At 46.6% G+C, this 26,041-nt stretch overlaps 1 protein-coding gene across 3 annotated transcripts in view; it reads left to right on the forward strand.

Moving 5' to 3' along the window:
• The window catches only part of FAM120A (family with sequence similarity 120 member A), a 97,622-nt gene that overhangs the window by 38,937 nt on the left and 32,644 nt on the right, over window positions 1–26,041 (forward strand). For all 3 annotated transcript variants that reach the window (XM_074363016.1, XM_074363014.1, XM_074363015.1), the window contains exons 6-10: window positions 7,479–7,576; window positions 7,816–8,093; window positions 19,135–19,222; window positions 21,511–21,738; window positions 24,352–24,526. In XM_074363016.1, coding sequence (XP_074219117.1) covers window positions 7,479–7,576; window positions 7,816–8,093; window positions 19,135–19,222; window positions 21,511–21,738; window positions 24,352–24,526 — 867 coding nt within the window. The remainder of the gene's footprint in view (window positions 1–7,478; window positions 7,577–7,815; window positions 8,094–19,134; window positions 19,223–21,510; window positions 21,739–24,351; window positions 24,527–26,041) is intronic.

A 26,041-nucleotide genomic window follows, 5' to 3' on the forward strand; every position in this document is an offset into this window, starting at 1 on the left:
GAGTCACAGCTGGGCAGGCAGTTTGGGGCGGTGCCGAGTTCAGTGTGTGGCCTGGACGGTTGGGATGGGATTGAGAAGGAAGGTTTACTTCAAGTTAGATACAGATATGAGGTAGATTTTGAAGTCAGTTACAAGTGAGGTAAGTATCTCTTTATACTTACCAGAAAAAAAAACCCAATAAAATATTTTTACATGAATCTGTACAGTTTAATGAGTGCTATCTCCAGAAAAGACATGGAGGCACCTTAATTGCATATTCTAAGTGAAAGAGGCCAGTCTGAAAAGGCTACACACTGTATGATTCCAACTATATGACATTCTGGAAGAGACAAAACTCTGGGGACAGTAAGAAGATCAGAGGTTGCCAGGGTTTTGAGGATAAGAGAGGAATAAATAAGCAAAGCACAGGGAATTTGGAGAGCAGTGAAAATATTCCTTGTACTGTTATAATGCTGGGTACATGTCCTAGTAAATTTGTCCACACCTCTAGAATGTACACCACCAAGACAGAACCCTAATGTAAACTATAGATTTTAGTTAATAATAGTGTATCTGTATTGGATCATCAGTTGTAACAAATGTGCCACAAGGGGTTTACTTTCTTCTTATGTTTTCTTAAAACTGCTAAAAAAATAACCTATTTAATTTTTTTAAACAAGAGTAAATGAGCCCCTCGATGTGTTAGTCGGCCAGGCACTGTGCTGAGTGCTGGGCAAGGTGGAAGGCAAGGCAGATGTCCCCCTTGCCCTTGTAGATGAGTAAGACAAGGAACCACACAGGAATGTGAACAGGAATATCAAGGAAGACCAACCCGATTAAAACCGTCCTTGATTAAACCAGTGTTTGGTTCCGCTCGATTAAGTTAATGCTCAGGTGAGGTTTGAGTGTAGAGTAGGAGTTTAGCCAGGTGATGACAGAGAGGAAGTATATATGCAGAAGAGACAGCATGTGTAAAGGTCCTGAGGTACGAGGCCAGGATGTAGAAGAAACAGGAGACTGTGGCTGGAGCGCAGGAAGCAAGGAAGGAGTGGCCAGGTGATGCTCGTCAGGCTGGTGTGCAGTGACTAAGCATGGCCTTAGATTTTAGACTTAACACTTAGGACCACAGAAGCTCATTGAAAGATTTTTCATTGTAAAAACAAGTTATTTTGAGACTGTCATACGCACTGTATATTCTTACAGCAAAAAACATCAGTTGAATATTATGCGCATCAGAGCCCTCTTCCTGTCTCCCCCTGGTCACATTCCCCTGCACTGCAGCAGCCTGAATTTTGTATTAACGGTCCCTTTGCGTTTATTTTGTGTATCCCGAGCACTGATTGGAGCCATGGAAGTGGGTGGGATTCCCTGGGGAGGTTTTCTGTGGAGGGCACTCTGTAGAGAGGGCCTGAGATGGGGTGCCTGAGATGAAGGAGAGGAAGTGGGACTGGGGGCACAGAGAGGGCAGAGCAGCAGCCAGAGTAGGAGTTGTGGCCAGAACAGCTGTCAGCAGAGGGGAGGAGGAGGCCCCTGTGGCACCCACAGCTCCCGGACCCCGTGCAGGAGCGTGTGGCTGCGTGGTCCTCAAGGTGCAAGGGATCTTAGGAAAAAGTTTGTAGCTTTGCAGCTTCTTCTGTGCTGTGAGAGACATGGGAGAGGGTGGGGTAGGTGGCCAGCACCAGTCCTCCAAATCCACCTCCAGTTGCTTCCATAAAGGGTGGAGCTTGAAATGAGGGGGAGGATAGAACATGCTTAAATTCATAGGTAGCTAGTGAAAGCTGATGGGGGCCTGTGCAGGGGGATGGAAGGTGGGAGCTGATAGTGGCCCCTGGAGCATAGAAGTGGGGTTCTGGAAGGACCCAGGGAGCCTGCAGCACAGCAGGACAACATGCGCTAATAATAGAGAATTGTGCAAAGAGGACAATATAGAAATAGGAGCTGTCGCCACTAAGCAAAGAACAGACTCCACATAGTGACCACGAAGAAAGGACCTCTGGCTGTGGAGACTTCCTGGGTGCTGGTGGAGAGGCCCCGTGGGTGTTTCATCTGGATGGGCTTGCCTGAGTCAGGAGCCTGCATCAGCCTGTGTCCTGACAAGCCCCCACGGCCGCCCACATTCTGCCAGGCTGGGTCAGAGAGTCCTGATCCACGAAATGCCGAAAGGCAGACCTCAGTGTCAGGCGCTGGTGACCCATCTACGAGAGGACGTAACTGCCTGCTGTCTTACCAGGAACAGCAGACTGTGTAGTTGGTGCTCCTGCACCCCAGCTGCTGGGACCAGGGGTGCTCAGAGGTGCTCTTGGGGGTCAAAAAGGTGCTGGAAAAAAAACCAGCCGGGGGAGCTCAAAAAGGTGGCCCAGAATTACAGTCTACCTTTTTGAGCTCCCCCGGCTGTTTGTTTGTTTTTTTAGCACCCTTTTGACCCCCAAGAGCACCTTTGAGCACCCCTGGGGTGCTCTGCTCCTGTGCCTCTTCGGCTGTCCCTGCCGCCCTCCGCCAGGGGACACGGCCCTCAGGACCTCATCCCCCTGCCATCTCCCATGCAGCCGGCTCACGGCAGGGGCGGCCCGGCCAGCCTCCTGCTCCAAGGGCTGTCTGTGTGTGTGGCCAGGCTGTGGGACCTACAGCGGGACCGACTGCGCGCAGACTGGGAAGTAACTTGCCCTCTTCCCACCCAACAGGGTACCTTTGGAATTTCCCTGTCACTTCTCAAAGGTTTGCCTTAGGATTTTTAACGCTTTTGTAACGTCCCACAGTGGGGAGGTGCTGGAATCTACTTAACTGTGTCCTGTGGTCATCATCTAGAAGATTTTCAGTTTTTTAATGTAAATGACATTAATGTCAGGCCCCTGGGAGTCTGACAGAATAGTTGATGCCAGAGGGAAGCTAAGATGTTATTATGTTAAGTTAAAAGTCCTCTGATTGTCTCTCCTTCTTTCTCCTTGATTCCCAAGCAGATCATTGGATTCTCTGTCTGTTCCTGTGACCTTTCATTCAATTTTTAGTGAGTTTATTTTTGTTGTTATGGTATGAAGTGATATAGGCTGTCTGGTCTTGTGTCATTTTTTTAAAAACCTGAAAATCAGTCACTTTAGAACGACTGAAAATACTGCATCTCCTTTCAGTTGCTGTCTGGTTTAAAAGACTACAAGGTGTGCCTTCCTGAGACGAACGCAGCTTGTCGTGAGGTCTGTGGGTGGCTTGTGGCATTCAGTGAAAAGGGGGGACTGCAGGTCTAGCTTACCAGTGACTTACAATATAAAGGCCTTTAGGACTTTTCTTTAGGTTGTGCTTTTTGACATCTACAGTTGGACAGAAACTGACTTGTCTTGTCTTATCATAGACTTATAAAACTTCACAGGTGGCTGAACAAGATGTAAATGTTCTTTTCTTTTGCTGTTTGCCTATGATTCAAACCCTGGTTAAGTGAACCCAGGAACTAATAGATTTGGATAAAATTTGGAATAAGTTCATCACCACCTAGACTCTTGCTCTTTAAGACTCAGGTACCACATGGCTTTGAACGATGCCGTATCCTTTGAGGTCCACATATGTGCTGTCCAAACTCAGGGTAGAAGACTTGGATAGCCAGGGATGCTGTGCAAGCACCAGGCTGCCTTCCAGCCGTGGAATATTCCTACACCAACAGGCAAGCAGTCAGAGCAGCCCTTGTCATTGTTGAAAGTTCTTATGTATGATGACCTGAAGTGTGTTTCCCTAGGTTAATTTTTTCCCTTGCTCATAATTCTTTCAGGTACCTACTTGCTTTAGTTATGATCTTACTTTTCTTGGCCCTGAACTTCACCTTCCGTCGTGAGGGCTTCTCTCCTGGGCGGTGGCCTCTGGCTTTCCTGTGGGCCTTGCTGGCACCACGATTCCAGGCAGACATCAGCTGCCCCGGCTCTGAGCTCTTGCCGGTGGGTACTCACCAGAAACTGACAAGCTTCAGTTTTCTAAAAGCCGGGATGACTTCTGTCTCCTTCTTCCCTAAAGCCCCAGGCTTCCTTGGCTGTGCCCTCAGGCTGGCCTTCAGTCTGCTCCAGTCTGCCAGACTCCGTAGGCCACAGCAGCGTCCTGTTGGTTTCCACTGTCCCCTACTGTAGCTTTATTCATCTGGGAGAGGATGAAACCAGATTATGTAAAATTCTCCTTCATACAACTGTTGCCTTAACATCCGTATAACGTTGATACTGAGTAAAGATGTCAACGTGGTTAACATAGTTGGAAAATTTTGCATTGTTCTTTGCAAGCATTGAAAACTAGTGGTGTGGTAGGGAACGTATTGATTTATTTAAGCTTTGAATTTTCGGAGCTATGTTTTTTTGTGTGGCAGTTGCAAATCATACATCAGTACCCATCTAAATTATAGAATTAAAAAAAATATTACTTTGCTATAATTATTTGCTTAATGTAACATCTCCACAGTTATATGCCCAGTAATAGATGACCATTTGTTAGGTTGGTGTAGGGCCAACTAGTTGTCAGTAGAGCTTCTTGGTTAACACCATCCCGTTCTTAAATCTTAATTTAGAGAAAAGCTGGTTAGCTTCTCACAGGCATAGTAGGTAATTCAAAGGCGTGGACACTGAACAGCCTGTTCCATCTCTCAGCGTTCAGCTAACTGAGCACAGCTGCGAGTGCTTGATTCTTTATTCTCAAAGCCTTTAATATTTAAATATGTTTAAATTATGACAATATTTTCCATATGGTAATTAAACACTTTTTTTTTCCTCCTTTGTCTGTCTTCAGTCTGCCTACTTTTGTAACAAAAGCCTACCTTTCTTAGTAAGTATTTGTGAAAGGAAGAGAATGAGAACCTGGTGGTGTTAATCTCCACTCTGTGAACTGGTGTCAGTTCTGAGAAGGATGTGCTTGTCACACAGAAGGCAGACAGTGGCCCCGCGTAGCCGCGTGAGGGCATTAAGAACAAGAACCGATTCACAGGAAGGGGTCGGATTGCAGAGGCAGGCCGCTGCTTATGAGGCCATTTCCAAGGCCCTCAGAGGAATATAGGCCAATTAATTCACTTAATAGACGAAGTTAGGATAGAACAGTAACTAGTTCTGAGGGTTCTCAAAGGTTTATTTGGGGTCAGTATTGAAATACGATCTTAGAAAATGTTCTTTCCTTGGAAATCTTTGCTTTTAAGTTTAGTTCTGTGTGTGTTTTTATTTGGCAGGAGTTGTTTTGCTTTTTTTTTTTTTTTTTTTAAAGGGAAGTTTATAGCATTATAATGGCCCAACATAGAGTGGAACATAAATGTATGTCTTCACTTGAATGCTGCTGCATAATTGAAGAAGGAAGTCTCTCACTTTTAGTGCTCTGTGAAATCAGGTGTGGTAGGCCGGCTGCAGGAGGTTGTAAACTGGGCTTTGCACAGTAATTTAAGTTATACCATTAGAGCTTGCATGGATTTCATAATATTCTTTTGCCCCAGATCTGGTTACCATTCAGAATCACCTGCGAAGGGACTTTACCTGTCACAGGATCTCGTGTATCACACTCGGAGCTTTGGAACTCATGGGCTTACTGTTTGATCAAGAGTGTGTCGTGTGTGTGTGAGCACATGTGAATGTGCACGTGTGTATGTGTGGTGTTCGTGTGAGTGTTGGACGCGTGTGCGCATGTGTGTGAGCACGTGGGCGGGTGTGTGTATGTGCCTCCAGCCCCATCTGCACACGGGCCAGCATTACCGTTCCCAGCTTCTCGTCCTGCAGCCGTCTCCGTTCAGTGCAACTGGAAGCTGGCCAAGCCTTCTGTTCATGCAAGCCAGATCAGAGGGCTGTGGCATTTCCAGCTCGAGTGCCAGACACTTGGAAAGGGGATCTTCCAACAGATTGTGGCCTCTGGGGCCCATGAGTCTGCTGGGGAAGTGAGAAGTGAGCAATGGCCCCAGCCCTCGTGCTCCCGGTGTCCGTGCGACCCTGGACTGGATTGGCTCAGGGAACCCCAGATAAGGCATCGGTGGGAGTTTCCTTTCAGAGAATGAGAAAGAGGGTTTGGGCACCTTATTTTTGTCGTTAACTTGAATGTGTTTGTTTATCTTAGCAAGTTGGTGGAGTGAGAGGTGGTGCTTTGTGGGCTGGGGTTCTTACCTGCTGTTGCTCAGATTTCAAGGTCAGAGAGACACTCTTCCTGATAGATGACATTTGCGTTGAGGTATCTCTACGCTTGGTTTTGTCCTGTTGTTAAAAGAAACCTCTGGAAGAGACCGTAGGACTTGTGGTGTGTTCTCACAGGGTGTGGGTTGTCGCTGTGTCTCCTGCAGTGTGAGCCCTAATGACACTCATGGTCGGATCTCACCGCACCCCTAGGCCTGCCTCGCAGCCCGATGTCACAAGCACCCCACACCTGATTGTTCAGTGAGTGACCAGAGCCCTGAAGAGTCGCCGCATTTCTGTCACATTAGTAAACAGTGATATTTTAAAGTATTTTTGACATCAGGGCCACACTCATCTCCCGTCACCCCATGCTGGGGGCATTGCCTTGCTGGCCAGCTGCACCCCAGCCCCTGCCCTCCTCAGATCCACAAGGAGACTGAGTGTTGTGGGTCTGGAGGTTTCTGGACCTTGGGCTGAGTTCACTGCTTTATGCCATGTCTTTAAGCCGACCTGGGACCCAGTCCTGAGGTTGTGTTTGGAGCTGCTTCTCCACGTGGCTTCCATTCGGTGTCTGACTGTTACGTGTTAACATGAGGGTAATGATGAGCAAACGTTTGGCCAGTGTATATCAGAACGGGTTTACAAAGTCATGTTCTAAGAGAGCACAGAATCCCACATTATCGATCCTGCAGTGCGTGTGTAACTTGACCACGGTTTTCTTAACAATGAAGAACAAACAAAGTATAGGCAGTAACTATCACATTTCACTTTTTATATTTAAAATCTTGCCAGTAGCTAAGAATCTAATTGCAGTTTAAATAGAAAAACTCCATTGCTTCCCATGTGGAAGGGGAAGCACTCTGTCCTGCTTTGTTCCTTTAGTGCCTACAGGATGTACTACAGGGCTTCCAGCGCTGTCAGCAGCGAGCAGAGGGAGAACATTAAAGACAGGGACAAACCAGGCATTCACGGAGAGGAATGAGCGCAAAAACTATCAGAATTAATTGAGAATTCTTGGAAGTTAGAATTCTAACCCCAGTGTATAAAATTGATCATCATAAGATTAAGTTTTTTTTTTTAAATTTTTAGCAGGGAGGTAATTAGATTTTTTAATTTATTTTTTTATTTTAATGGCCGTATTGGGGATTGAACCCAGGACCTCATGGATGCTAAGCAAGCACTTTACCACTGAGCTATACCTTCCCCCCCAGATTAAGTATTTTTTAATGTTAAGCGACATGAATTTCTAAAGGTTTCTGGGAAGTGGGGCCAGTGGCGTGCTGGCACCTGAGGAGGTACGAGACACGTGGGGACATGTGCTAGCAACTGTGGTATCATGGGGAAGTGCCCTTCTGCTCACAGTTGTTTTATTGTTTTCTTTCCATGTTGATAAAACAGCCAGACCAAATCCATTTGGAATGCCTGGGATAGTGCCACCATATGTCCCCCCCCAGATGCTCAACATTCCACAGACCTCTCTGCAAGCCAAGCCTGTGGTAAGGCCTTTCCTTTCCTTCTGCAGCTGGCCTGCCCAGCCTTGGTGGGGGACAGCTGCCTGGAAAGCTCCCTAAGCAGCAAATCTTAATGAACAGTAAAATAATTTCTTAAACTTCTGAAATGTGCAGCAGATCCCAGTGTTTGTTGAATTAAAACTTAGCCAAGACCAGGCAATGTTGACGTGTGCGGGCCGTGCAGGCAGTGTACACACACGTGTGATCTGTGCCCTCTGTTTCAGGCCCCACAGGTCCCCAGCCCAGGTGCTCCGGGCCAGGGTCCACACCCGTACAGCCTCGCTGAGCCGGCTCTCACCTTGGACACGAGCGGGAAGAATCTGACTGAGCAGAACTACAGTAACATTCCTCACGAAGGAAAACATACTCCGCTGTATGAACGGTCCTCCCCGATCAACCCAGCGCCCAGCGGCAGCCCCAACCACGTGGACTCCGCGTACTTTCCTGGTTCTTCTACGTCGTCGTCTTCCGATAATGACGAAGGCGGTGGAGGAGCTGCAAAGTGAGTGGTGCTTCCCAGCAGTGTAGCTGCCACCCTAGGCTTCTTAAGTAGCTTGTGTTCCCTGGAGAGGCCGCCTTCTGTCTGGCAGTCCCGTGGCACTGATTGTTGTGCCCAAAGATGCAGGTCATTGTGGGTGGGTGACAAGTTACTCTGTGCTTGGACCAGGGCGCCTCAAACAGAGAAAGGAGGTCACACATTTCCTCAGGGCTTCCAAGGCTGAAAACCTGTACTACACCAGCCAGAAGCCTTGCACGCCACCCCCCACCCCCCTTTTGGGGTGGAATCTTGGGAAACTTTTGTGTTTGTGTGACTACCAAATGTGGTGGAGTATCTAGTCAACTTCTGCCTGACCCTTTCTCTCCCCTGGGCTGTGATTTCCCCTAGACACAGCCTGGAAAGCATTTCAAGTTAGTCTCCTGTGGCTTTCAGTCTCTTGGCTCCTGGATTGAAAGGAAATCAGAATTTCCTTTCCCCCTGAATTCAAAAACTTGAATCCGAGCTCAGTAGCTCATAGGACTGTTCTTGAAATAACACTGTTCACCCAACCAAAACCCATGGGAAGCTGCCAGACCCAGGTTGGAATTCTCCCTGCAGAGATGTGTTTTCAACAATGTGTGTTCCTGAGCAAATCAATTTTCAAATGCGTAATTTGTTAGAATCTGATCGAGCAAGTCTTAGTACACAGTCCTCCTCCTCCCTTTATGTAGCCTTACGTTTCTAAACCTGATTCACAAAAAGAAAGAGAAACGAAGAAAACAAGAGTCTTCCCTTCACATCTTTGTCTCTCTCTCCTGGGTGTGAGCTCTGATTCACAGGTAGACGCCCAGGGCTGGTTACTCCTGTGTTGATTTCCGCTGTAAGAAAATCTGAGACATAGTTTCCAGTCTTCCTGGAGGTTTGTACGGGTGTGTCCCTTGAAGCCAGAGATTTTTCCTCTTTCGTCTTCTTTTGCTCCATCTGTAAAATGGGCACTAAGTCCGCTGACTTTCGGCGTCAGTTACTGAGGAGTTTGCTGCCATCCAAGGGTGTGAGCGCTTGTGGGGCAGAGAAGCATAAAATGCACCAACGTTTACTTGCTGTCTGTGCAACCCTAAGCTTTTGAAATGAAGTAAAGAGCTGTCATTTAGCATTCCAACTTCTAGTCTGCTTGAAAGGTAATTATTTAAGTCCAACTGAATGAGAATTGCCATGTTTGGGCTCAGAAATCTGCATGTGTAAAGGAGCCCATGTGACTCTTCAGCACAGGGAACTTTTTTTTTTTTTTTTTAATACTTTCATGTTTTATTTATTTATTTTTATTGAAATGTAGCTGATTTACAATGTTTCAGGTGTACAGCAAAGCGACTCGGTTGTACATATACATACATACATACATATATATATATTTTTTTTTCTTTTTTTTTTAGATTTTTTCCTTTCCTGTTATTACAAGAAATCGCATATAGTTCCTAGCACAGGAAAGTTGGAGGGCAGCTGATAGATGTCTCAGGAGCCCTTTCACTCTAAGGAACTCTGAGCTTTCTTTTAAAAATGGACTCATGTCAGCAAGATGAAGGTGTCTGTGGTACAGGTTCACCTTAGTAAGACGCATCCTTTCTAGAAATAAGACCTGGAGCAGAAGTATGTGCTCTGTGGCTCAGAGACTGTGCTTGTGACGAGCGTGGGAGAGGCTGTGGTCTGGGGCGGTTGGGCGGCAGTCCTGTTCTGTTGGGTAGGGATGCAGAGATCATGCGAGCTGCCCGCTCCGCTTGGCAAGCTGCCCTGCCAGGATACAGGCTGAATTTGAGTGAGTAAGGTTGCTTGAGAGCCCCTCCCTTCACTTGTGCTCATTCAGCTCTGCCCTGGTCCCAAAGGTCCCGACCAGCGCCACCTGCGCTGGGCTTCTTCCTCAGTCTGAGTCGTCTCTCCACCCTCTCAGCTCTCTAGCGCTGAGCTGTCTGTACTCCCGACGGGGGAGCATTTTACTCTGGTTTTCTGGAGGCGCCTCTAGAAGGCGAACTCCGTATGTGGAGTTGGTATGGGTGTCTCACCGTCTTGTGGTGTGAATTGTGGTGAAATAGACAGAGCACAGCCACCGCCTGGGCTCAAAAGGTCGGGTTGTGTGGCCTCGCAATGTCTTCATTTCCTGGAATCTGCTTTTCCACTTATTATAACAAATAAGAGACAGGCATGTTACAGTGGAGAGGAAGGAGGGAAGGAAGAGGGGTCAGGGAGCCTGTGCCAGAGGCTTCAGGGTCATAAACCAGGCAGAGTAGGACCTGGGGTCAGCCCTGATAATGGGCGTCCCTTGCTCATGGCAGGATGTTAAGAAGGGCAGTGTTTGTGATTTCAGGCTGAGGATTCTGGTTGAATACGTTGTGTGTGTGCACTTTTTGAGGCCATGCATAGGACAGATGATTGCCCTCCTAGTTCAAAACTAAGGGGCACTAAGTCACGATTTGGTTTACCTTTGGTTTGGACTTGAATTGGGACCCCTGGACCTACACCATGCTCTCAGGATGGTCTTGAGGGAATGAAATCATCCATTCATTTAGCCAAGCAACATTTGCGCACTTGCTGTCTGCAGGCAGCACAGACAGGGTGTGGTGATGGGAGCTCTGCAAAGAAGTGAACAGACAAAATGAACAGATAGACCCAGGTGGTGAGTGTGCGAAGAACACACCAGAGTGGGACTGGAGGAGGGGTTGCTTCCAGAGAGGCAAGGTTTGAGCTGTGACTGAGCGAGGAGAGAGCTGGACCAGTGTGTGGTGTGAAAGAAGGGGAAGCCAGTGTGGCTGCGGGGTCCCGATGAGCAGGAGGTCAAGCGGGGTGGAGTCTGAATTCTGTTCTGAGTGTGATGGGCAACCTCCAGTGTTTGCTTAGAATGGCCCTGGGGCTAGAAAGATCCCAGCGGCTTCTTTGGAAATGAGTTTGCTCCGGTCTGCTTGCCTTGGGGACGGACAGGTGTCGAGGTGGCCACGTTATTTAGCTCGGGAAGTTACTGCTCAGTTGAACTGAAGCGCCTCTGGTCACGCCAGCTTCAGATGGACCGTAGAAGCATTTGTCACCGACTTGTACGACAGCAGAGAAGGGGGTCCTGCACCACCCCAGGCTGGTGTGCCCTTTCCTGTTTGATTGCCTCAGGCATTGGCGTTCCTTCCACTGTCTTCCTCACAGTACCAGTAAGTGATCCTGTATGTGGGAGAACCCACAAAATAAGTAACCTCGTTTCCCCAGTGGAAGAGCAGTGGGATTCTTTTAAAGGATGGTGCTGACAGGAGATGGGGACTGTTACAGAATAAAAGAGAATTAACTGCCCACCCCCACATATAAAAATCCCAACTTCCCACAAATCGAACAAACAACTGTTTTTTACGGCAAAGAATATAAACACGCAGTTCCCAGAGGAAACACAGATGGTCAATAACATGAAAGAATGTTGTTCACTCTCACTAAAAAAGCATAAAGGACTGCAACTTAAAACATAACAAGATACTTTTTTTTGTATATAAACAGTTTTTTATTGAGTTACAGTCATTTTACAATGTTGTGTCAAATTCCAGTGTAGAGCACAATTTTTCGGTTATACACGAACATATGTATATTCATTGTCACATTCTCTTTCGCTGTGAGCCACCACAAGATCCTGTATATATTTCCCTGTGCTACACAGTGCAATCTTGTTTATCTCAAGATACTTTTTTTAACCTATAAAATTGGCAAATACTGTTGCTTTTTCTAACTTTAAAATTTTTTTTATTGAGTTAGTTTACAATGTTGTGCCAATTTCTGGTGTACAGCACAATTCTTCAGTCCAGCATGAACATACATATATTCATTTTCATATTCTTTTTCACCATGAGCTTCTACAAGATCTTAAATGTATTTCCCTGTGCTATACAGTATAAACTCGTTTATCTGTTTTATATATACCTGTCAGTATCTGCAAATCTCGAACTCCCAGAGGATTTTAAAGATAAAGTTCAGTGGGGAAAATCGGTGGAGTTGGTAGGGCGTGAGGTGTCGACTCTCCTGGCAGGTCCTTGGCGTTTGGTCAGTGGGACACAGGTGTCCGAGGGCTGTGGGTGTTCCTCCTGGGAGGGTCTGCGCCGTCTGTGTGCAGAGGTGGGGGTGGGGGAGCGTTTAAGAGCAAAAGATGTGTGAGTGCCCCAGATGCCAACAATAGAGACATTCCTTCCAGAGAATACCGTGGAGCCACTCCAAGGAGCATTCCGATGTGAAAGGCAGTTCAGGCTAAGGTGTCCCGTGGAGGAGCTGCCGGGAGTGACAGTGCCTCCTGGCTCGTCTGCGGGCGCAGATGGTGGCACCTTCACTATGTGTGTATGTGTGTATCTGTAAGTTTGCACGCACTCGGCACACGTGTGCACACTGCAGGCCCTGTCCTTTATCTCCCTCCCTTGTTTTAATACCTTACCTAGCATTTTACCTCTTGAGCTGGGAGAGTTCAGGTGTCTTTCCCACCTCACTCCTGGAACGGCCTCCTGGGTTGTTGCCCTGTTGAAGCTGACATGTGTCTATGCTGGACGAGGAGTCTTGGGCTGTGAGAGGCCCCCTGCGCACAGCTGTGGTGAGTCCGGTGTCCCACCAGGCCTGAGATGAGCTGCGTGGCCCCCTGCTGAAGCTGTCCCGAGTCTGCTCAGTGACATCGCCCTTCACTGCTGGAAATGCCACCTTCCGCTGTTGGCTGTGGCTCTGTGTCGAAGGACAAAGGCCACAGGGCAGCTATTTCAGACAAGTTATTTTGGAGTAAAATAAGAAAGAAATGTGCTACCTTCTAACTAAATAATTTTTTCCCTCCTATTTCTTAGGGTGTCACCAGCATATATTTATTTTTATGTTCTTGGTTAAAATTAAAAAAAAAAAAAACCCACAGGCTGTATTCTTGTTTTTCTTCTCTTCCTTCCTAGTCTTTGTCAGATCTTTGTAATTCTCTTCTGGTTGAATTGAGAATTACAATTGAATCTTTGTGGAGGTGTTTGTTATTTTCATAAATACATTGGCTTTCAGAATTTGAATCTGGTCTGAGGTGGCTAATTTGCAGTTTTCAGTTGTTTCATATCTTTTTAAAATTACCACCTCAATACAAAGTTACAGAGTTCAAACATTAGACACTGCACCATAGCAAATCGCTCATGGTCCCACCTCTAGAGATACAGCTGTTTTCAAAATATTGGTGAATATTTAAGCACCGTATTTTTTGCCACATATACTAACATTGGGTTCTTACAATAACGTGACCTTAAGGACAGCAACTCTCCTTTTTTTCCTCTTCTTCCTTTTTACACTTTCTACACTTAAGTGTATATTCTTATTTGTGTGTGTAAATGCACATGTGTATTTGTACACTGAATATTGCTTCAGTGTTTTTACCGATCCTGACTGACATTTTAAAATGGATATTTAAAAGTCCTGTTAGGAGAGGAGACTGACTTCTTTTTTCCCACTTTGTGGCTTCGTTGTATAGATTTGCTCTCTTTCCCTGCACATTTACATATACCTCAATTTCGAGATACCGTGTCACGGGGGCATTTTTGCGTAAGCTTATCAGCAGGGCCGCACGTGGCCCCTGCTGGACCAGGTCTGGGCTGTGGAACGTTGTTGTCACTGCCCGAGGGACTGCTGAGCAGTGCTGAGACCCAGCGCTGTTCCCCAGCCTCCTGAGCTGGTCCTGCCAGGTGCTGCTGTGTGACCCGGAGCTCCCTGGGTGGGCCCAGTACACCCGGTGTAGACGGGAGGCCTTTGGGCTGTCTGTGATCTGAATCAGCTGATGAGTAGCCACGGTAAGTTATAGCTAATGCTGTTATTTAAAAGACAACTATGGGTGCAACTAGAAATCAGGACATTGATTTCATCCTTCATGTAAATATCCAAAGGATTTCATTTGGCGCCCTTGATCTGGCATCCTGGGAACACTCTTCTTCTGATCTTCTTTCCTTTACACTTAGTTACTGGTGTTTTTCTTCTACTTCAAGTCCTGACCGTCTCCCTTTCCAAAGAAACCATGTGGTTTGCAGAGACAAACTACATTTCACTCCACCCTAGGGCACCCCGTGTCAGACAGGCTAAATACAGCTGCAGGTTTTTCCTTTCAGACTGTTCGGCTGTTGTGCCAGACAAACGGCTACTTTATATTTTGACTTTTTAATGTAAGGTGACATTTCTAGTATCTTCTCAGGGAAACTATTCTAAATTATTTTTATTGTTGGCAAAAATTAGTAATCACCTTGCCCTCACAGGGAGAGGGTCTTTGTATGTTCCCGCCACCCGCTGACCCATGTGGGCATTTTATGTCGAGCTCAGCTAACTCAGTTAGGTCTCTGAACCTTCACTTGGGGATGGGGAAAGCGTGAGAAGTCCTGACAAGCACGTAAGAGCTGCATTCAGAACAAGGGCCCCATCTGACCGCTGCGCAGGAATGAGACCAGAACATTTCTGTTACTGATTTTTTATGAAGAAGTTGAATGTGTGACAGTAGCTCGTTGTTTGGGGCATAAGGAGGCTGTACCTGCAAGGGTGTCTGTATGTGCCTCCCTTGTCACAGGGAGCTCAAATCTTCACGCTCTGTTGTAGGTGCACCTGACCACCAGGCCCCCTCTCTGGAACTCCGGGAGGTCTGTTGAATGAGAACAGGCTGTGGATCAAGTCTCTCTTCCATTCCCGAGTTGGGGAGCTGATAGAAATGAACACATATGCATGCTTGTTAAAAGCTTCACTCGGTTTGACTGTAACTGTGACCTGAAACACACACCCCAGATATTGCTGCTGAGGATTTGATCTTTTCCCTTTCATTCATTGTTTTGCTGCTTCCCTTTTGGTTTTTTATTTGCCTTTTCTTTTTTTCCCCATTGACAAGTAAGTCAGCCTGTGGTCTATGCTGTCTTCCTCTTCTGTTGCACAAAAGCAAATCGCACCCATGGCAGGGGGGCATGAGCGGGAAGTCACTGTGCCAGGTCAGACACTTCTGCACTTGGTGTAAATGGACACCAGTCAGTTTCCAGCCTAGCGTCACCAATCTGCTGACTCCAGAAACGTGCGGGGGAGAATTTCAGTGGTTAGGACATTTTGCTACTTGGAACCAGCTTTAGTGCAGGAGAAGCCCCACTGCCCTGGGGTGAAGCGAGCCCTTGCGGCGCCTCCTGAGGGTCCACAGGGCCTGGTGATGTGATGCTGGCCTGTCTCTTTGCCGCCGATCTGAGTGTGAGGGTCGTTCTCTACTGTCGATCGTCTGCTGCGTCATGAGTGCATCTGTGTAAAACCCCTTGGGATGGCCTTTTTGTAAGAGCTTGCGGGGATGTCTGGAGTTGGGGTTCTGGGTTTGAATCCAGTCACTGTCACTATGACTACGAGTGGATTCCTCTTCTCTGAACCTCAATTTTCCCAGCAGGGTGTTATGCCTTAGGGTGTGCAGGAAAATTCAGCTCAAGAACACATGCAGGCGGCCTTCCCCGGGCCGGTCCACTTCCCTGTGGCCTGTGTGTGGGTCTCAGGAGGGCTTCCCAGGGCACAGCTGGTGAAACGTCACATTGACGTTAACAGTTCCAAGTGCGATTATGAGGTGGGAGCAGTTGTGCAGAATGGAACCTGACTCAGTACAGAAAGGGTCTGAAACCCCTCATCCATCTTGTTCTTCAAGGCAAGAAGGAGTTTGTTGTATTCAGATACTCTTTTTCTTAAGTTGTAAAGTAATGTAGTTATGCTATTGAAATATTCTGGACTTTTAAAAAATTGGCCATTGTCAAGATGCTCTTCAGGCAGAATTTTAGATTTTTTAGTTCAGTATCAGAGGGGTTTATGAGCTTCTAGATTATGACATCATTTTTAGTTTGATAATCTGTATAAAACAAATCTCAGATTTATAAATAAAAATTCTGTGTGATCTTAGGTGGGACAAGCTTCCTACTTCAGTAGCATGGCATGGCCTCCCTGCCGGACACTGTACCCGTGTGCTTGCTGGCGGGGTCTGCGTTACAGACCTGGGGCCAGTCACTAGGGCTGTGTGTTTGAGGGGCTGCATGTTTAAGGAGCGTTCCTTTGTTGTGCTGTATAAAAGAGAAACCAGATTTTATACTTTCTTTGCCATATGCCTTTAGGCTACAGTTACGTGGTTTATTCATTCAACAATTGGGCACCTGTTTGTAGTGACCATAAGATCTTCATGGAGTTTATAACTGCGTGATGGAAACAGACAATAATTAGAAATGGTGCTGAGTATGAGGCATGCCATGAAGGAAACACAGAAATGAAAATAGCATTTCTATTTTCATTTCATTCTGGTCAGGGAAGGCTGCACCCAGTTGTAGCCAAGTCTTCAAGTTGAAGCATCACATATAAAAGCTTCAGTCTATCACGAGGAGGGAGGGGTGGCAGTCCAGCAGGGCATAGGAAATATTTGCAATCCATTAACCTGCAAAGAACTTACATTGAGAACACATAATAACTTCTTTTAAGTCCATAAGAATAATATTCTGCACACTACTTACTGTAGAATATTTGAGCAGGCATGTCACAAAAGAAGATGTCACACATGGAAAGACGCTCATCTTCATCACTGTCAGAGAAGTGCACATAAGACTATGCTGACATTCACAGCATTCCCTCCCGGAAGGCTGACACGAGAACCACAGAAGATACTGAGTGCATCAGGGCAGGGATCTCCTGCAGGGCTGGGTTGTAGACCCAGCTGTGGCACGCCCCCACAGTGGAATGTGTGCAGCATCAAGACCGCACCAGCACTGTGTGCGGTAATGTTGTTGAGCCAAAACTGCTGGACCCAAAAAAGTGTGCAGTTGCGTGATTCTATTTATATGGTGTTCAAAACCAGGTAGACGCAATCTTTGCTCTTAGGAGTCAGAGTAACTGTTACCCTTGTCTCTGGAGCAGATCAAGAAGGGAATTCTGGGGTGTCAGCTCTGTCTCTTGATTTGGTTGCTTACATGCTCTGTTCAGTTTGTGTACATTCATTCAGCTGTTCACTTGTGACTAGTGCATTTTGTAGGTATGTTTTACTTAAATGTTTAAAATTGTAGGTAATAAACATATTTCTTCATATATCCTGTAAGTATCCAAGTAATTTGTTCTAAAATTTCACCACATAATTGTCACCAACTTTTTTATGAACAAGTAGTTAAGCAGCTCTGTTTAGACCATGCTAGATGACTTCAGGGCCGCTAACCTTTCCTCCCCATTACTTGAATACCCACCTTGGATGTGTGTATGACAAGATCGTCCACCCTCTGTCCCCCTATTTGACAGGTCCTGGTGCAGTTATCACATAACATGTCCTGACAGGCAGACACTCAATTGAAAATTGATCAACTAATCAGTTTCTCTAACTTCTTATCTACTCACTCATGTCATAGCCACTCTGCTCCTCTCTCTCGGATTAAACAGATGGATCACTATGCTTTTGGAATACTTGCCTTTATTTTGATGCCTCCTCCTCATCACTGGGGTTTCCTCTGCTTTTGCAAAGTTGTAGCCTGAGGTTGCACACATGAGTAGCAAACTTGGACAGAGCAGTGGTTTCTCTGAGTTCCCCTGCCGAAGACTGGGAGCCTGGATACTGGATAACTGGGCATCTGGGCTGCTTATTTCATGTGGAGGTACTGGGGTTTACCATCCCATGACTGGGATCATGGTGCTAGAATGAGGCTCTGGATACCACATCGCGGGACACGAATCTTGGTTTAAGATGGGACAGCCTTCTCATCTCTCCTCTTCTTTTTGCAACTGCTCTTTTTTTCAGTAGAACTAAAATGAAGTCGATTGGAAGACAGAATTTGCAGGTCTTAAAACTCTGTCACGTGGGTCAGTTAGAAAGGCAAAACAAATAAATACTTTCTACATTGGCTTGCCTTTTGGCCAGCACTGGTTTTAGAAGATGATTTTTGGCATGGAACCCTGCAGGGGGAGGACAAGCGAAGGGTGGCTGCTTGATGTGGCCTCAGCGGTCCCCACAGCGGGGCAGCATCCCCTCCCTGCTCAATTCCCTCTAGATTTGGCTCCCTCCAGGATAATGCTTTTCACAAAATTTGCCTGGGACTGCAGTAAACTTCCTTTTACATTATGGCCCATAACACACAAAGGAACAAAGAATTTGTGAAGTTAAACCATTCATATCACTTTTACTACATTTGGACTGTTCCGTTTCATTTATTTTTTTGAAAGCTTGTTAAATCCATTACATTGTTTTCTCAGGCTACTTGTGGATCACAACCCGCAGTGTTTTGTGTTTTTTTGTTTTACTTTTTTTTTTTTTGAGTTATAGTCTACAATGTTGTGTCAATTTCCAGTGTAGAGCACAGTTTTTCAGTCACACATGAACATACGTATATTCATTGTCACACAACCCATCGTTTTTTTAAGAATGCTGATTGAATACCTCATTCTGGCATTTAAGATGCTCTATCATCTTCCCCATTTCTTTTCCCCACTTTCACTTTGCCGAGTAAAATCATCCCCCCAATAAGAGTCAGTCAACTCCCTGTCTTCTGAGCTCACCAAATCCGTTCCCTCTTCTTGGGTCTGGGAGGCGCCTTCCCATCTCAGCCTGGTCTGTGTGAGTTACCCTAGCCTGAGCTCCCTTGCCCCCTTCCACGCGTAGGCTGGAATGCCCCCATCAGTTGTTACTTGCCATATAATACCTTGCATTTGTTTATAAATTATGAGTGATATGTGATCCAGATAGCATTTAATCTTCAAGTGCCGGGCAGTTCTCAGTTAAACGTGATTCCTTATTTCTCCAAGCTGACTGAGCCCCACAATGCTGGCACGTCCTGGGCCACCTTCAAGCCGCGCGGTGAGCCATAGGTTAGGTGCTTTATTTCTCCTCCACAGTGAGTGGTTACCACCCGCCTGTTTGCAGTAGGCAGAAAGTGTCCCCATGATAGGGTTCCCTTTGGAGACGTGCTGCTGGGGGCGGGGAGATCAGTAAAGCATCAGGCATCGTTGAGCCTATAGGCTTGGTCCCGGCACTTGTCGTCCTGAGCGTGTGTGGGAAGTGGTCGACATCTGTCAGTAATTTTGTTCATCTTATGTTCAGCCATATCAGTGGGAACAAAATTGGCTGGGAGAAGACAGGAAGCCATTCAGAGCCTCAAGCACGGGGAGACCCAGGAGACCAAACAAAGGTAGTAAGTCTATGCCTTTTATTCTTTCAAATTCTCATTCTCTCAGCATGTGACACTAGAGATTGGTTTAAAGTTAAATGCTCTGTCTTTTTTTAAGCATATTATGACTAATATATTGGCAGGGGTGAGAGGGGAGGGGGCTCACAGACACTGGCCGGGGTGAGAGGGGAGGGGGCTCACAGGCGCTGGCCGGGGTGAGAGGGGAGGGGGCTCACAGGCGCTGGTAGGGGTGAGAGGGGATGGGGCTCACAGGCGCTGGCCGGGGTGAGAGGGGAGGGGGCTCACAGGCACTGGCAGGTGTGAGGGGAGGGGGCTCACAGGCGCTGGCAGGGGTGAGAGGGGAGGGGGCTCACAGGCGCTGGCAGGGGTGAGAGGGGAGGGGGCTCACAGGCGCTGGCCGGGGTGAGAGGGGAGGGGGCTCACAGGCACTGGCAGGTGTGAGGGGAGGGGGCTCACAGGCGCTGGCAGGGGTGAGAGGGGAGGGGGCTCACAGGCGCTGGCAGGGGTGAGAGGGGAGGGGGCTCACAGGCGCTGGCAGGGGTGAGAGGGGAGGGGGCTCACAGGCGCTGACAGGGGTGAGAGGGGAGGGGCTCACAGACAGTGGCCAGGGTGAGAGGGGAAGGGGCTCACAGACACTGGCAGGGGTGAGAGGGGAGGGGGCTCACAGGCACTGGCAGGTGTGAGAGGGGAGGAGGAGCCCCAGGGCTGTGCTGCCATCAGCCAGCTTTCTTGTACAGGGCAGGGTGGTGGCCTGTGGTGACCCTCCACTACCTGCTGACTGCATAGTCTTGTCAAGAACTTAGAGCCTTCCAGAGCCCTCATTTTTTGTAGGGTTTTGTGATGATTGAGAAAGCACCTGAGATGTATACAATAAAAACAAAAGTAAACTAATTTTACTTCCCCTTTTTTCCCCTATTTCTACCTATCAATATCGATCTCTGGAAATACCTTTTTAACTTACGAAAGGACATCTGTCCCCACATGTGATCACTGAGGATGAGCTGGTCTCTGCCGGGAAGAGGGCTTGTCTTCCATCCACAGAATGGAATCCATAGAATAAATAGAATATCAGAGATCTGTGTAAATCTCTGAAATATTCGACTGTTGAATGACTATCCTGCAAATAAATAACAGAGGCTCTTTCTGGATACCTACTGTTTGCAAAACACCTTCCAAATTATTTTCAGTTATGTCTACATTCTGTGGAATGGAAAGTATAGAAAACACTCATGAATTATCCACGAGTTATTCTTAAGACTGATTTTGGCATTTTGTGTCTTAAAGGATAAAATTAAGCACTCATTACATACTATTATAAAAATACATTTTGTTCCAAAATAGAAAAATGTCTATTTTTTAAGGTGCCAGAGAATCACGTAATAGGCAATTGTTATTTCCAGTATTTTTGTGAGAAAAAAATTTATTGTGAAAATAATGGCGGCTTTGGTAAACAATTCAGACTTGGCTAAAATTAATAAAATTTATAAAGAACAAACTAAGGGTCTCCCTCTGCCTTCCCTTCCCTTGGTCCTGCTGCTCTGCAGCCATCCAGCACTGAGGTCGTCATTTGGTGTCCACACTGTTTCCTGTTCATGTACATAGAGCCTGTATTTTGGTGATTGGTGATTCACCATGCATGTATTTCTATGTCAGTATACATTGATCTGACTCATCATTTTTAATGGGATTAACTTACTCTTTAGTTTTAATTTTTGGTGAGCAAAAATACCCAAGAGAATGCCTGAGGTTGGATTTTTGTTTCTTCAAATACCAGCTGGTGGTGGTGGTGAAGAGCGGGCCTGACCCGCACCTACGTTTGAGTCCCAGTTCCACAAGCTTCTGGTCTCGTTACTGAGGACAAGTGACATATCCTCTTGGAGCACTGGTTACTTCATCTGTAGAGAGGATGATGCTTATTTAGTTTAGGAACAGTCTCCCCAGAAAGCGAAACACAGGAATTGGCCACATGGGGAGCCAGATGGGATGGGGAAGGCTGTCCAGGGATTCGCAACTACAGAAAGCCGTTCACCCCCTGGGGGGCCCAAGGGAGGAATCGTGGGTGGGGGTCACCCAGCAGAAGCTGCAGCGGTCCTCCGGGCTCCCACCCCCAACACAGGCACAGTGGGCGTCCCCCCGTCTGAGGAGTGGGTCGGAGCTGCCGTGTGCTCGGTGGTGAAGTCGCAGTCACGGCTCTCTGGACAGGGCGCTGTGCCGCACGTGGATAGACGGGTTAGAGGAGTGGAAACGTGCCATGAACCCGTCTTCCCCTCTCCCCCGTTGCTCTGTAGGCAGAAGGCTCGTCCACTGCCTCTTCTGGCAGCCAGCTTGCTGAAGGAAAGGGGAGCCAGATTGGCACTGTTCAGCCAATTCCATGCCTCCTGTCCATGCCCACCAGGAACCACATGGACATCACCACCCCGCCCCTGCCCCCCGTCGCGCCTGAGGTGCTGAGAGTGGCCGAGCACCGGCACAAGAAGGGGCTCATGTACCCCTACATCTTCCACGTCCTGACAAAGGTACGCGCAGGGGCTGGGGGTGTGGCCGTCGTCTCCCAGCGCTCATTCCTGCGGAGTGTGTCCTCGTGTTCCTTTTGGAACTGTTTTTTACCTGACAAGCTATTTGAAACGAAGTGCATTTTCTCCTTTCTAAACTGTGAGGAAAAAAAGATGGATATTTCTGTCCATGAACACAATAAAAGAACTTGGGAAAAGTCCTATTTTCCTCTTCAATTTAATGCAAAATATTTTGAAACATCTAATTACTGACGCATCGTGTTATTTTCTGACTTGTAATTTTATTCTTTTTACCTCTCATTTCAATTTTTCCTGCACCATGTTTATGCCGTAGTGTCAGGTTTAACTGATGTCACCTACGCTATCTGATTTCTTATCGTCTGTCCCAGAAATACCCCACTTCTGAGTGGCTGATAGCGCTTCGTGTACTTTCGCTTGTTCCTCTGTCTCACCGAGTACAGTCTGAATAACACAGCAAAAATGGAATACAGGATTTTGTAGCACAACATAAAATTTCACTTTACTAGTATTTTACCAAGTGTATGCTAAAATTGACACACAGTGTGCCATTAACTGTTTCTAAATCTTGGTGTCTTGAGTAGATCTATGTGTATTTAAATTTCCTCAGTGGTTTGCAGTCTTCATGTTTATAATCATAGACCCCAAATTTAATAAGCTACCTTGGTGACCAGATTTCTCATGCAGAATTAATTCATTACTCTATGTATTTTTAGCATGTTTTCGTTAGTGTCCATCCCACCACGTGTGATCAGGCTTTTTTCTCCCTACTTTCTGCAGTCTGTCTGTGGTTTGTAAAATGGAGTCATTAAGTACAAGTCACTCGCATCCCACAGCACTCCTGAGCTGCACTTGAACTGTTAACTGACTAATTTGAACTGCTTACTTTTACATTTTATAAATTAAAGGACACGAAGAGTATTGTATTTTATAAAATAAAGGACATGAAGACGAGTAGAATTTATTCAAGTCCTTCAATTTATTTTTTAATTGTAATTACGTCCAAGTCTCACCCGTAATTTGATATGGGTATGCATGTATGGTATCACTTTTCAGATTATGGTTATAAAGTAAACATTTTATTTTTCAGGTCCAACGTAAATTATAAGGGTAAGTGAAAGTTACTACTGCGGGAAAAGGATTTTGCTGAGTTTAAAGGGACCAAGGTTTGGGAAGATTGTGCCCTTGCTCTGTGGGATTGTTTGGAATATAAGGTCCCTGGACTCCCTGCTGGCTGTGCCCTGCCACGCTGGTGGGTCTGACCTGGGGATCAGTCTGAGTGATGCAAACTGCCTGTCCACCTCTTCTGTACTCACCGATTTCAAGGGCAAATGATGATTAAATGACTGTGGTTGAGAAAAGTAAACTTGACTGTCTTCAGATTTTAAAGTGCCACCTAAAATTTTTCGATATCCTAGGGGAAAAGTTTAGATTAAAATGTTTGCTGTTTCCTGGGAGCTGAGTAGCTCTAGTATTAAATTGTCCAGGCAGAGACATTTGCAATAAAGTGAAGCTTCATAGTAAGAATGCAGAGGTCAAATCCTCATAGTATTGAGAGAGATAATATTTGTGGGATGAGCTGGTTAACCACATGCAGCTGCTAGATTAATGAGTATGAAGGTTCTGCTAAGGGAGAAGACCAATTTTGAAATTAAATTTACGTGAAAGAAAAAGCAAATGTAACGAAATTACTCAGAGTATATATATCAATAAATTTAATAGACATTGGAGGTCATAAATTTATTTATATGTTATGAACATACGTAAATAAAATTCCTTGTAAAATCTCTTGACGTACCTTGACGCCATGAAATATCTGAGACAGGACCACTGCATTTTCAACGGTGTCGAGTGCAGGTGGTCGCTGCGGTCATCTGTCTCCTGGAAGCATGGTCCTGCACCATGGCACAGCCCCTGCCATGTTGGCAGAGGGGGTGCGGGAGTGAACAGAGCAGGGCTTCCTTCATTTTCTGCCCCTGAGGGCTGTCATGCCCTCTTATTCAGTGAGACGCGTCTGTCAGGTACTTGCTGCACTAGGGCAGAGCCCTTAAACATGACGAACACTTTAAAAATGAGTGACACTTAAGAGAGTTCTCTTAGGTAGAGCATTTTTGCGCATGGTAATTTTTTATGGAAGGGAAAAAGATAAATTTGACCGTGTTATTTTCAGGATGCTCATTTCGTGAATTTCATATTATAGGTCATTGAAAATGATGAGTTTCATTACGTATGACCATCCTGACTTGTACATAAAATCTGCCCGTTCTCAGCATTTTCTATTCTTTTTGTCGTCTGATGTTATCTGTCTAGATTGCTTCAAAGACTTTGGGATCATCTACATGGTTTTCTTTTGTTCTTGGTTCCAGATTAAAACTAAAACAATGTAGATTTTATTTTGACTCTTTGAGCATATGTTTTGACTACAACCTGCTAAATGAACTCTCCCTAAACATCTCGATGTAGGCAACTTGTTAAGCAATTGATTTGGAATAGAATTGCAATTTCATTAACTGGAGATAATACAGTATATTTCTGTGAGTTTATTGTAAATTCAACATGAAAAATGTGCAATATTATTCTGCTTTCTTCCATGCAAAGGGTGAAATCAAAATTGCTGTTTCTATTGAAGATGAAGCCAGCAAAGACCTGCCTCCCGCCGCCCTGCTCTATAGGCCAGTTCGTCAGTATGTTTACGGAGTCCTGTTTAGCTTGGCAGAAAGCAGAAAGAAAACTGAGAGACTTGCTTTTAGAAAGAACAGACTTCCACCAGAATGTATGTACTGTAAAATCCATTGTTTGTTTTCCTCGGTACCTCGTAATCGCTTGTGCATTTTCTAAAGCCTTAGAAAGATCGTGACTGAGTCCGCCCTGAGTGCCCCCACGTTAAGGAGGTGGGCTTCATTGGGGCTCTTAGGAAAGGAGGACACGCCACGGGCTTTTTTTCCTCAGTGACATACCAGCAGTGATGGTTATTCAGCAAAATGATAAAACAGCAGGTTTGTGCTTTAAACCGCACGTTGATCTGGAGACAGCCCCGACGATTGCTGTCCTGCTGTGGTTAGCATGTCGCAGGCAGAGCGGTAGCAGGGTCTGCTCTGGCGTGCACGAGATGTGGTTCGCTCTTTCCAGAAGCCAGTGTTCCTGGGAGGGTCCCACCGCCAGTCCACTGGGCCGCTCTGCGCTGTTGGCGTGTCGCTGCGCACGTCCCTGAAGCTGAGAGGGGACTTGTAATGATGATCCCCCTTGGAGGCCTCCAGCTGATCGACTCTGGGGGTGGAAGGGGAAGTGGGAAGACAGAAACTGTTGTTTGAACATTGGCAAAAGTTGAAGTCGGAGTATTTCGCTCTCCTCGTGGGCAGTGTAATATTTTGGGAAAATCATGCCTTTCTGTTATCGGTGATTTTATCTACTAATGTAGGGAATGTAACAGTCACTGTGCCTTCAGTAGGAAATAGAGAAAAGTTTCCCAAAACATGCAGTCTAAAATAATATTTTGAACTGTGGAAATTGTAGACTACTAGATCATCCTCTAAACAAAGGATATTTAGTGACACATCACCTGCTTGTGTGGCAGGTCAGTGCAGGCCTGCTGACCCGGGTGAAGCTGACCAGCTCAGGGACAAGTGTGGGAGTGGGTCTTACCCTTGGAACTCAGACCTAGAGAGATCCTGGCAATGCCAAAAGCTTGGTTCAGTAGATTTTAAGTTTTCTGTTTCCGATTACCGTGACGAAATTGTGATTCTGTAAGCCTTTAAAATGAAGCGTCTGGTACTACCCTCGCTTGAAGGTGGCCATACTGAGAGTGGCTGCCGAACCGTCAGTGTGACCACAGCTGGTAGAGGTGATGCGTCGGCTGCCCTGATCAGGGCTCGGGACGCCGTGTGCAACACGAGTGTTGTCAGTGGACACACTTTTCAAAGGCCTGGTGTGTTCCGGATGCACACGTCCTCTTTTCTCACAGCGTGTGGCTTATTCGCTAGGAAGGAGGGACCTCTTGCACTTTGCACAGGGCTGCTCAGCCTTCTGTGCTGTGACCCTGACTTCAGTCCGCCGCCGGCCCTGGCCAGCCTCGTCCCCGTGGCCCCGCTGGGTCTCTGTCGGGCCTAGGACGCTGCGTGCTGCGGGGCCGCGCGCAGCCCCGCTTCCTGCCGTGTCCTCAGCTCTGTGACGCTGCCGTGGCTTTGCTGGCGAAAGGCTGCTCTTTCATCTGCTTGTGTGTCGCAGAAGCGCGGGTAGCGCTGTGCAGCAGGCGCCTCAGACTTTCCGCTGAGCCCATCCTGGGGGCCCT

The sequence above is a fragment of the Camelus bactrianus genome, chromosome 4, assembly GCF_048773025.1.
Source record: "Camelus bactrianus isolate YW-2024 breed Bactrian camel chromosome 4, ASM4877302v1, whole genome shotgun sequence".
Classification (NCBI taxonomy): domain Eukaryota; kingdom Metazoa; phylum Chordata; class Mammalia; order Artiodactyla; family Camelidae; genus Camelus; species Camelus bactrianus.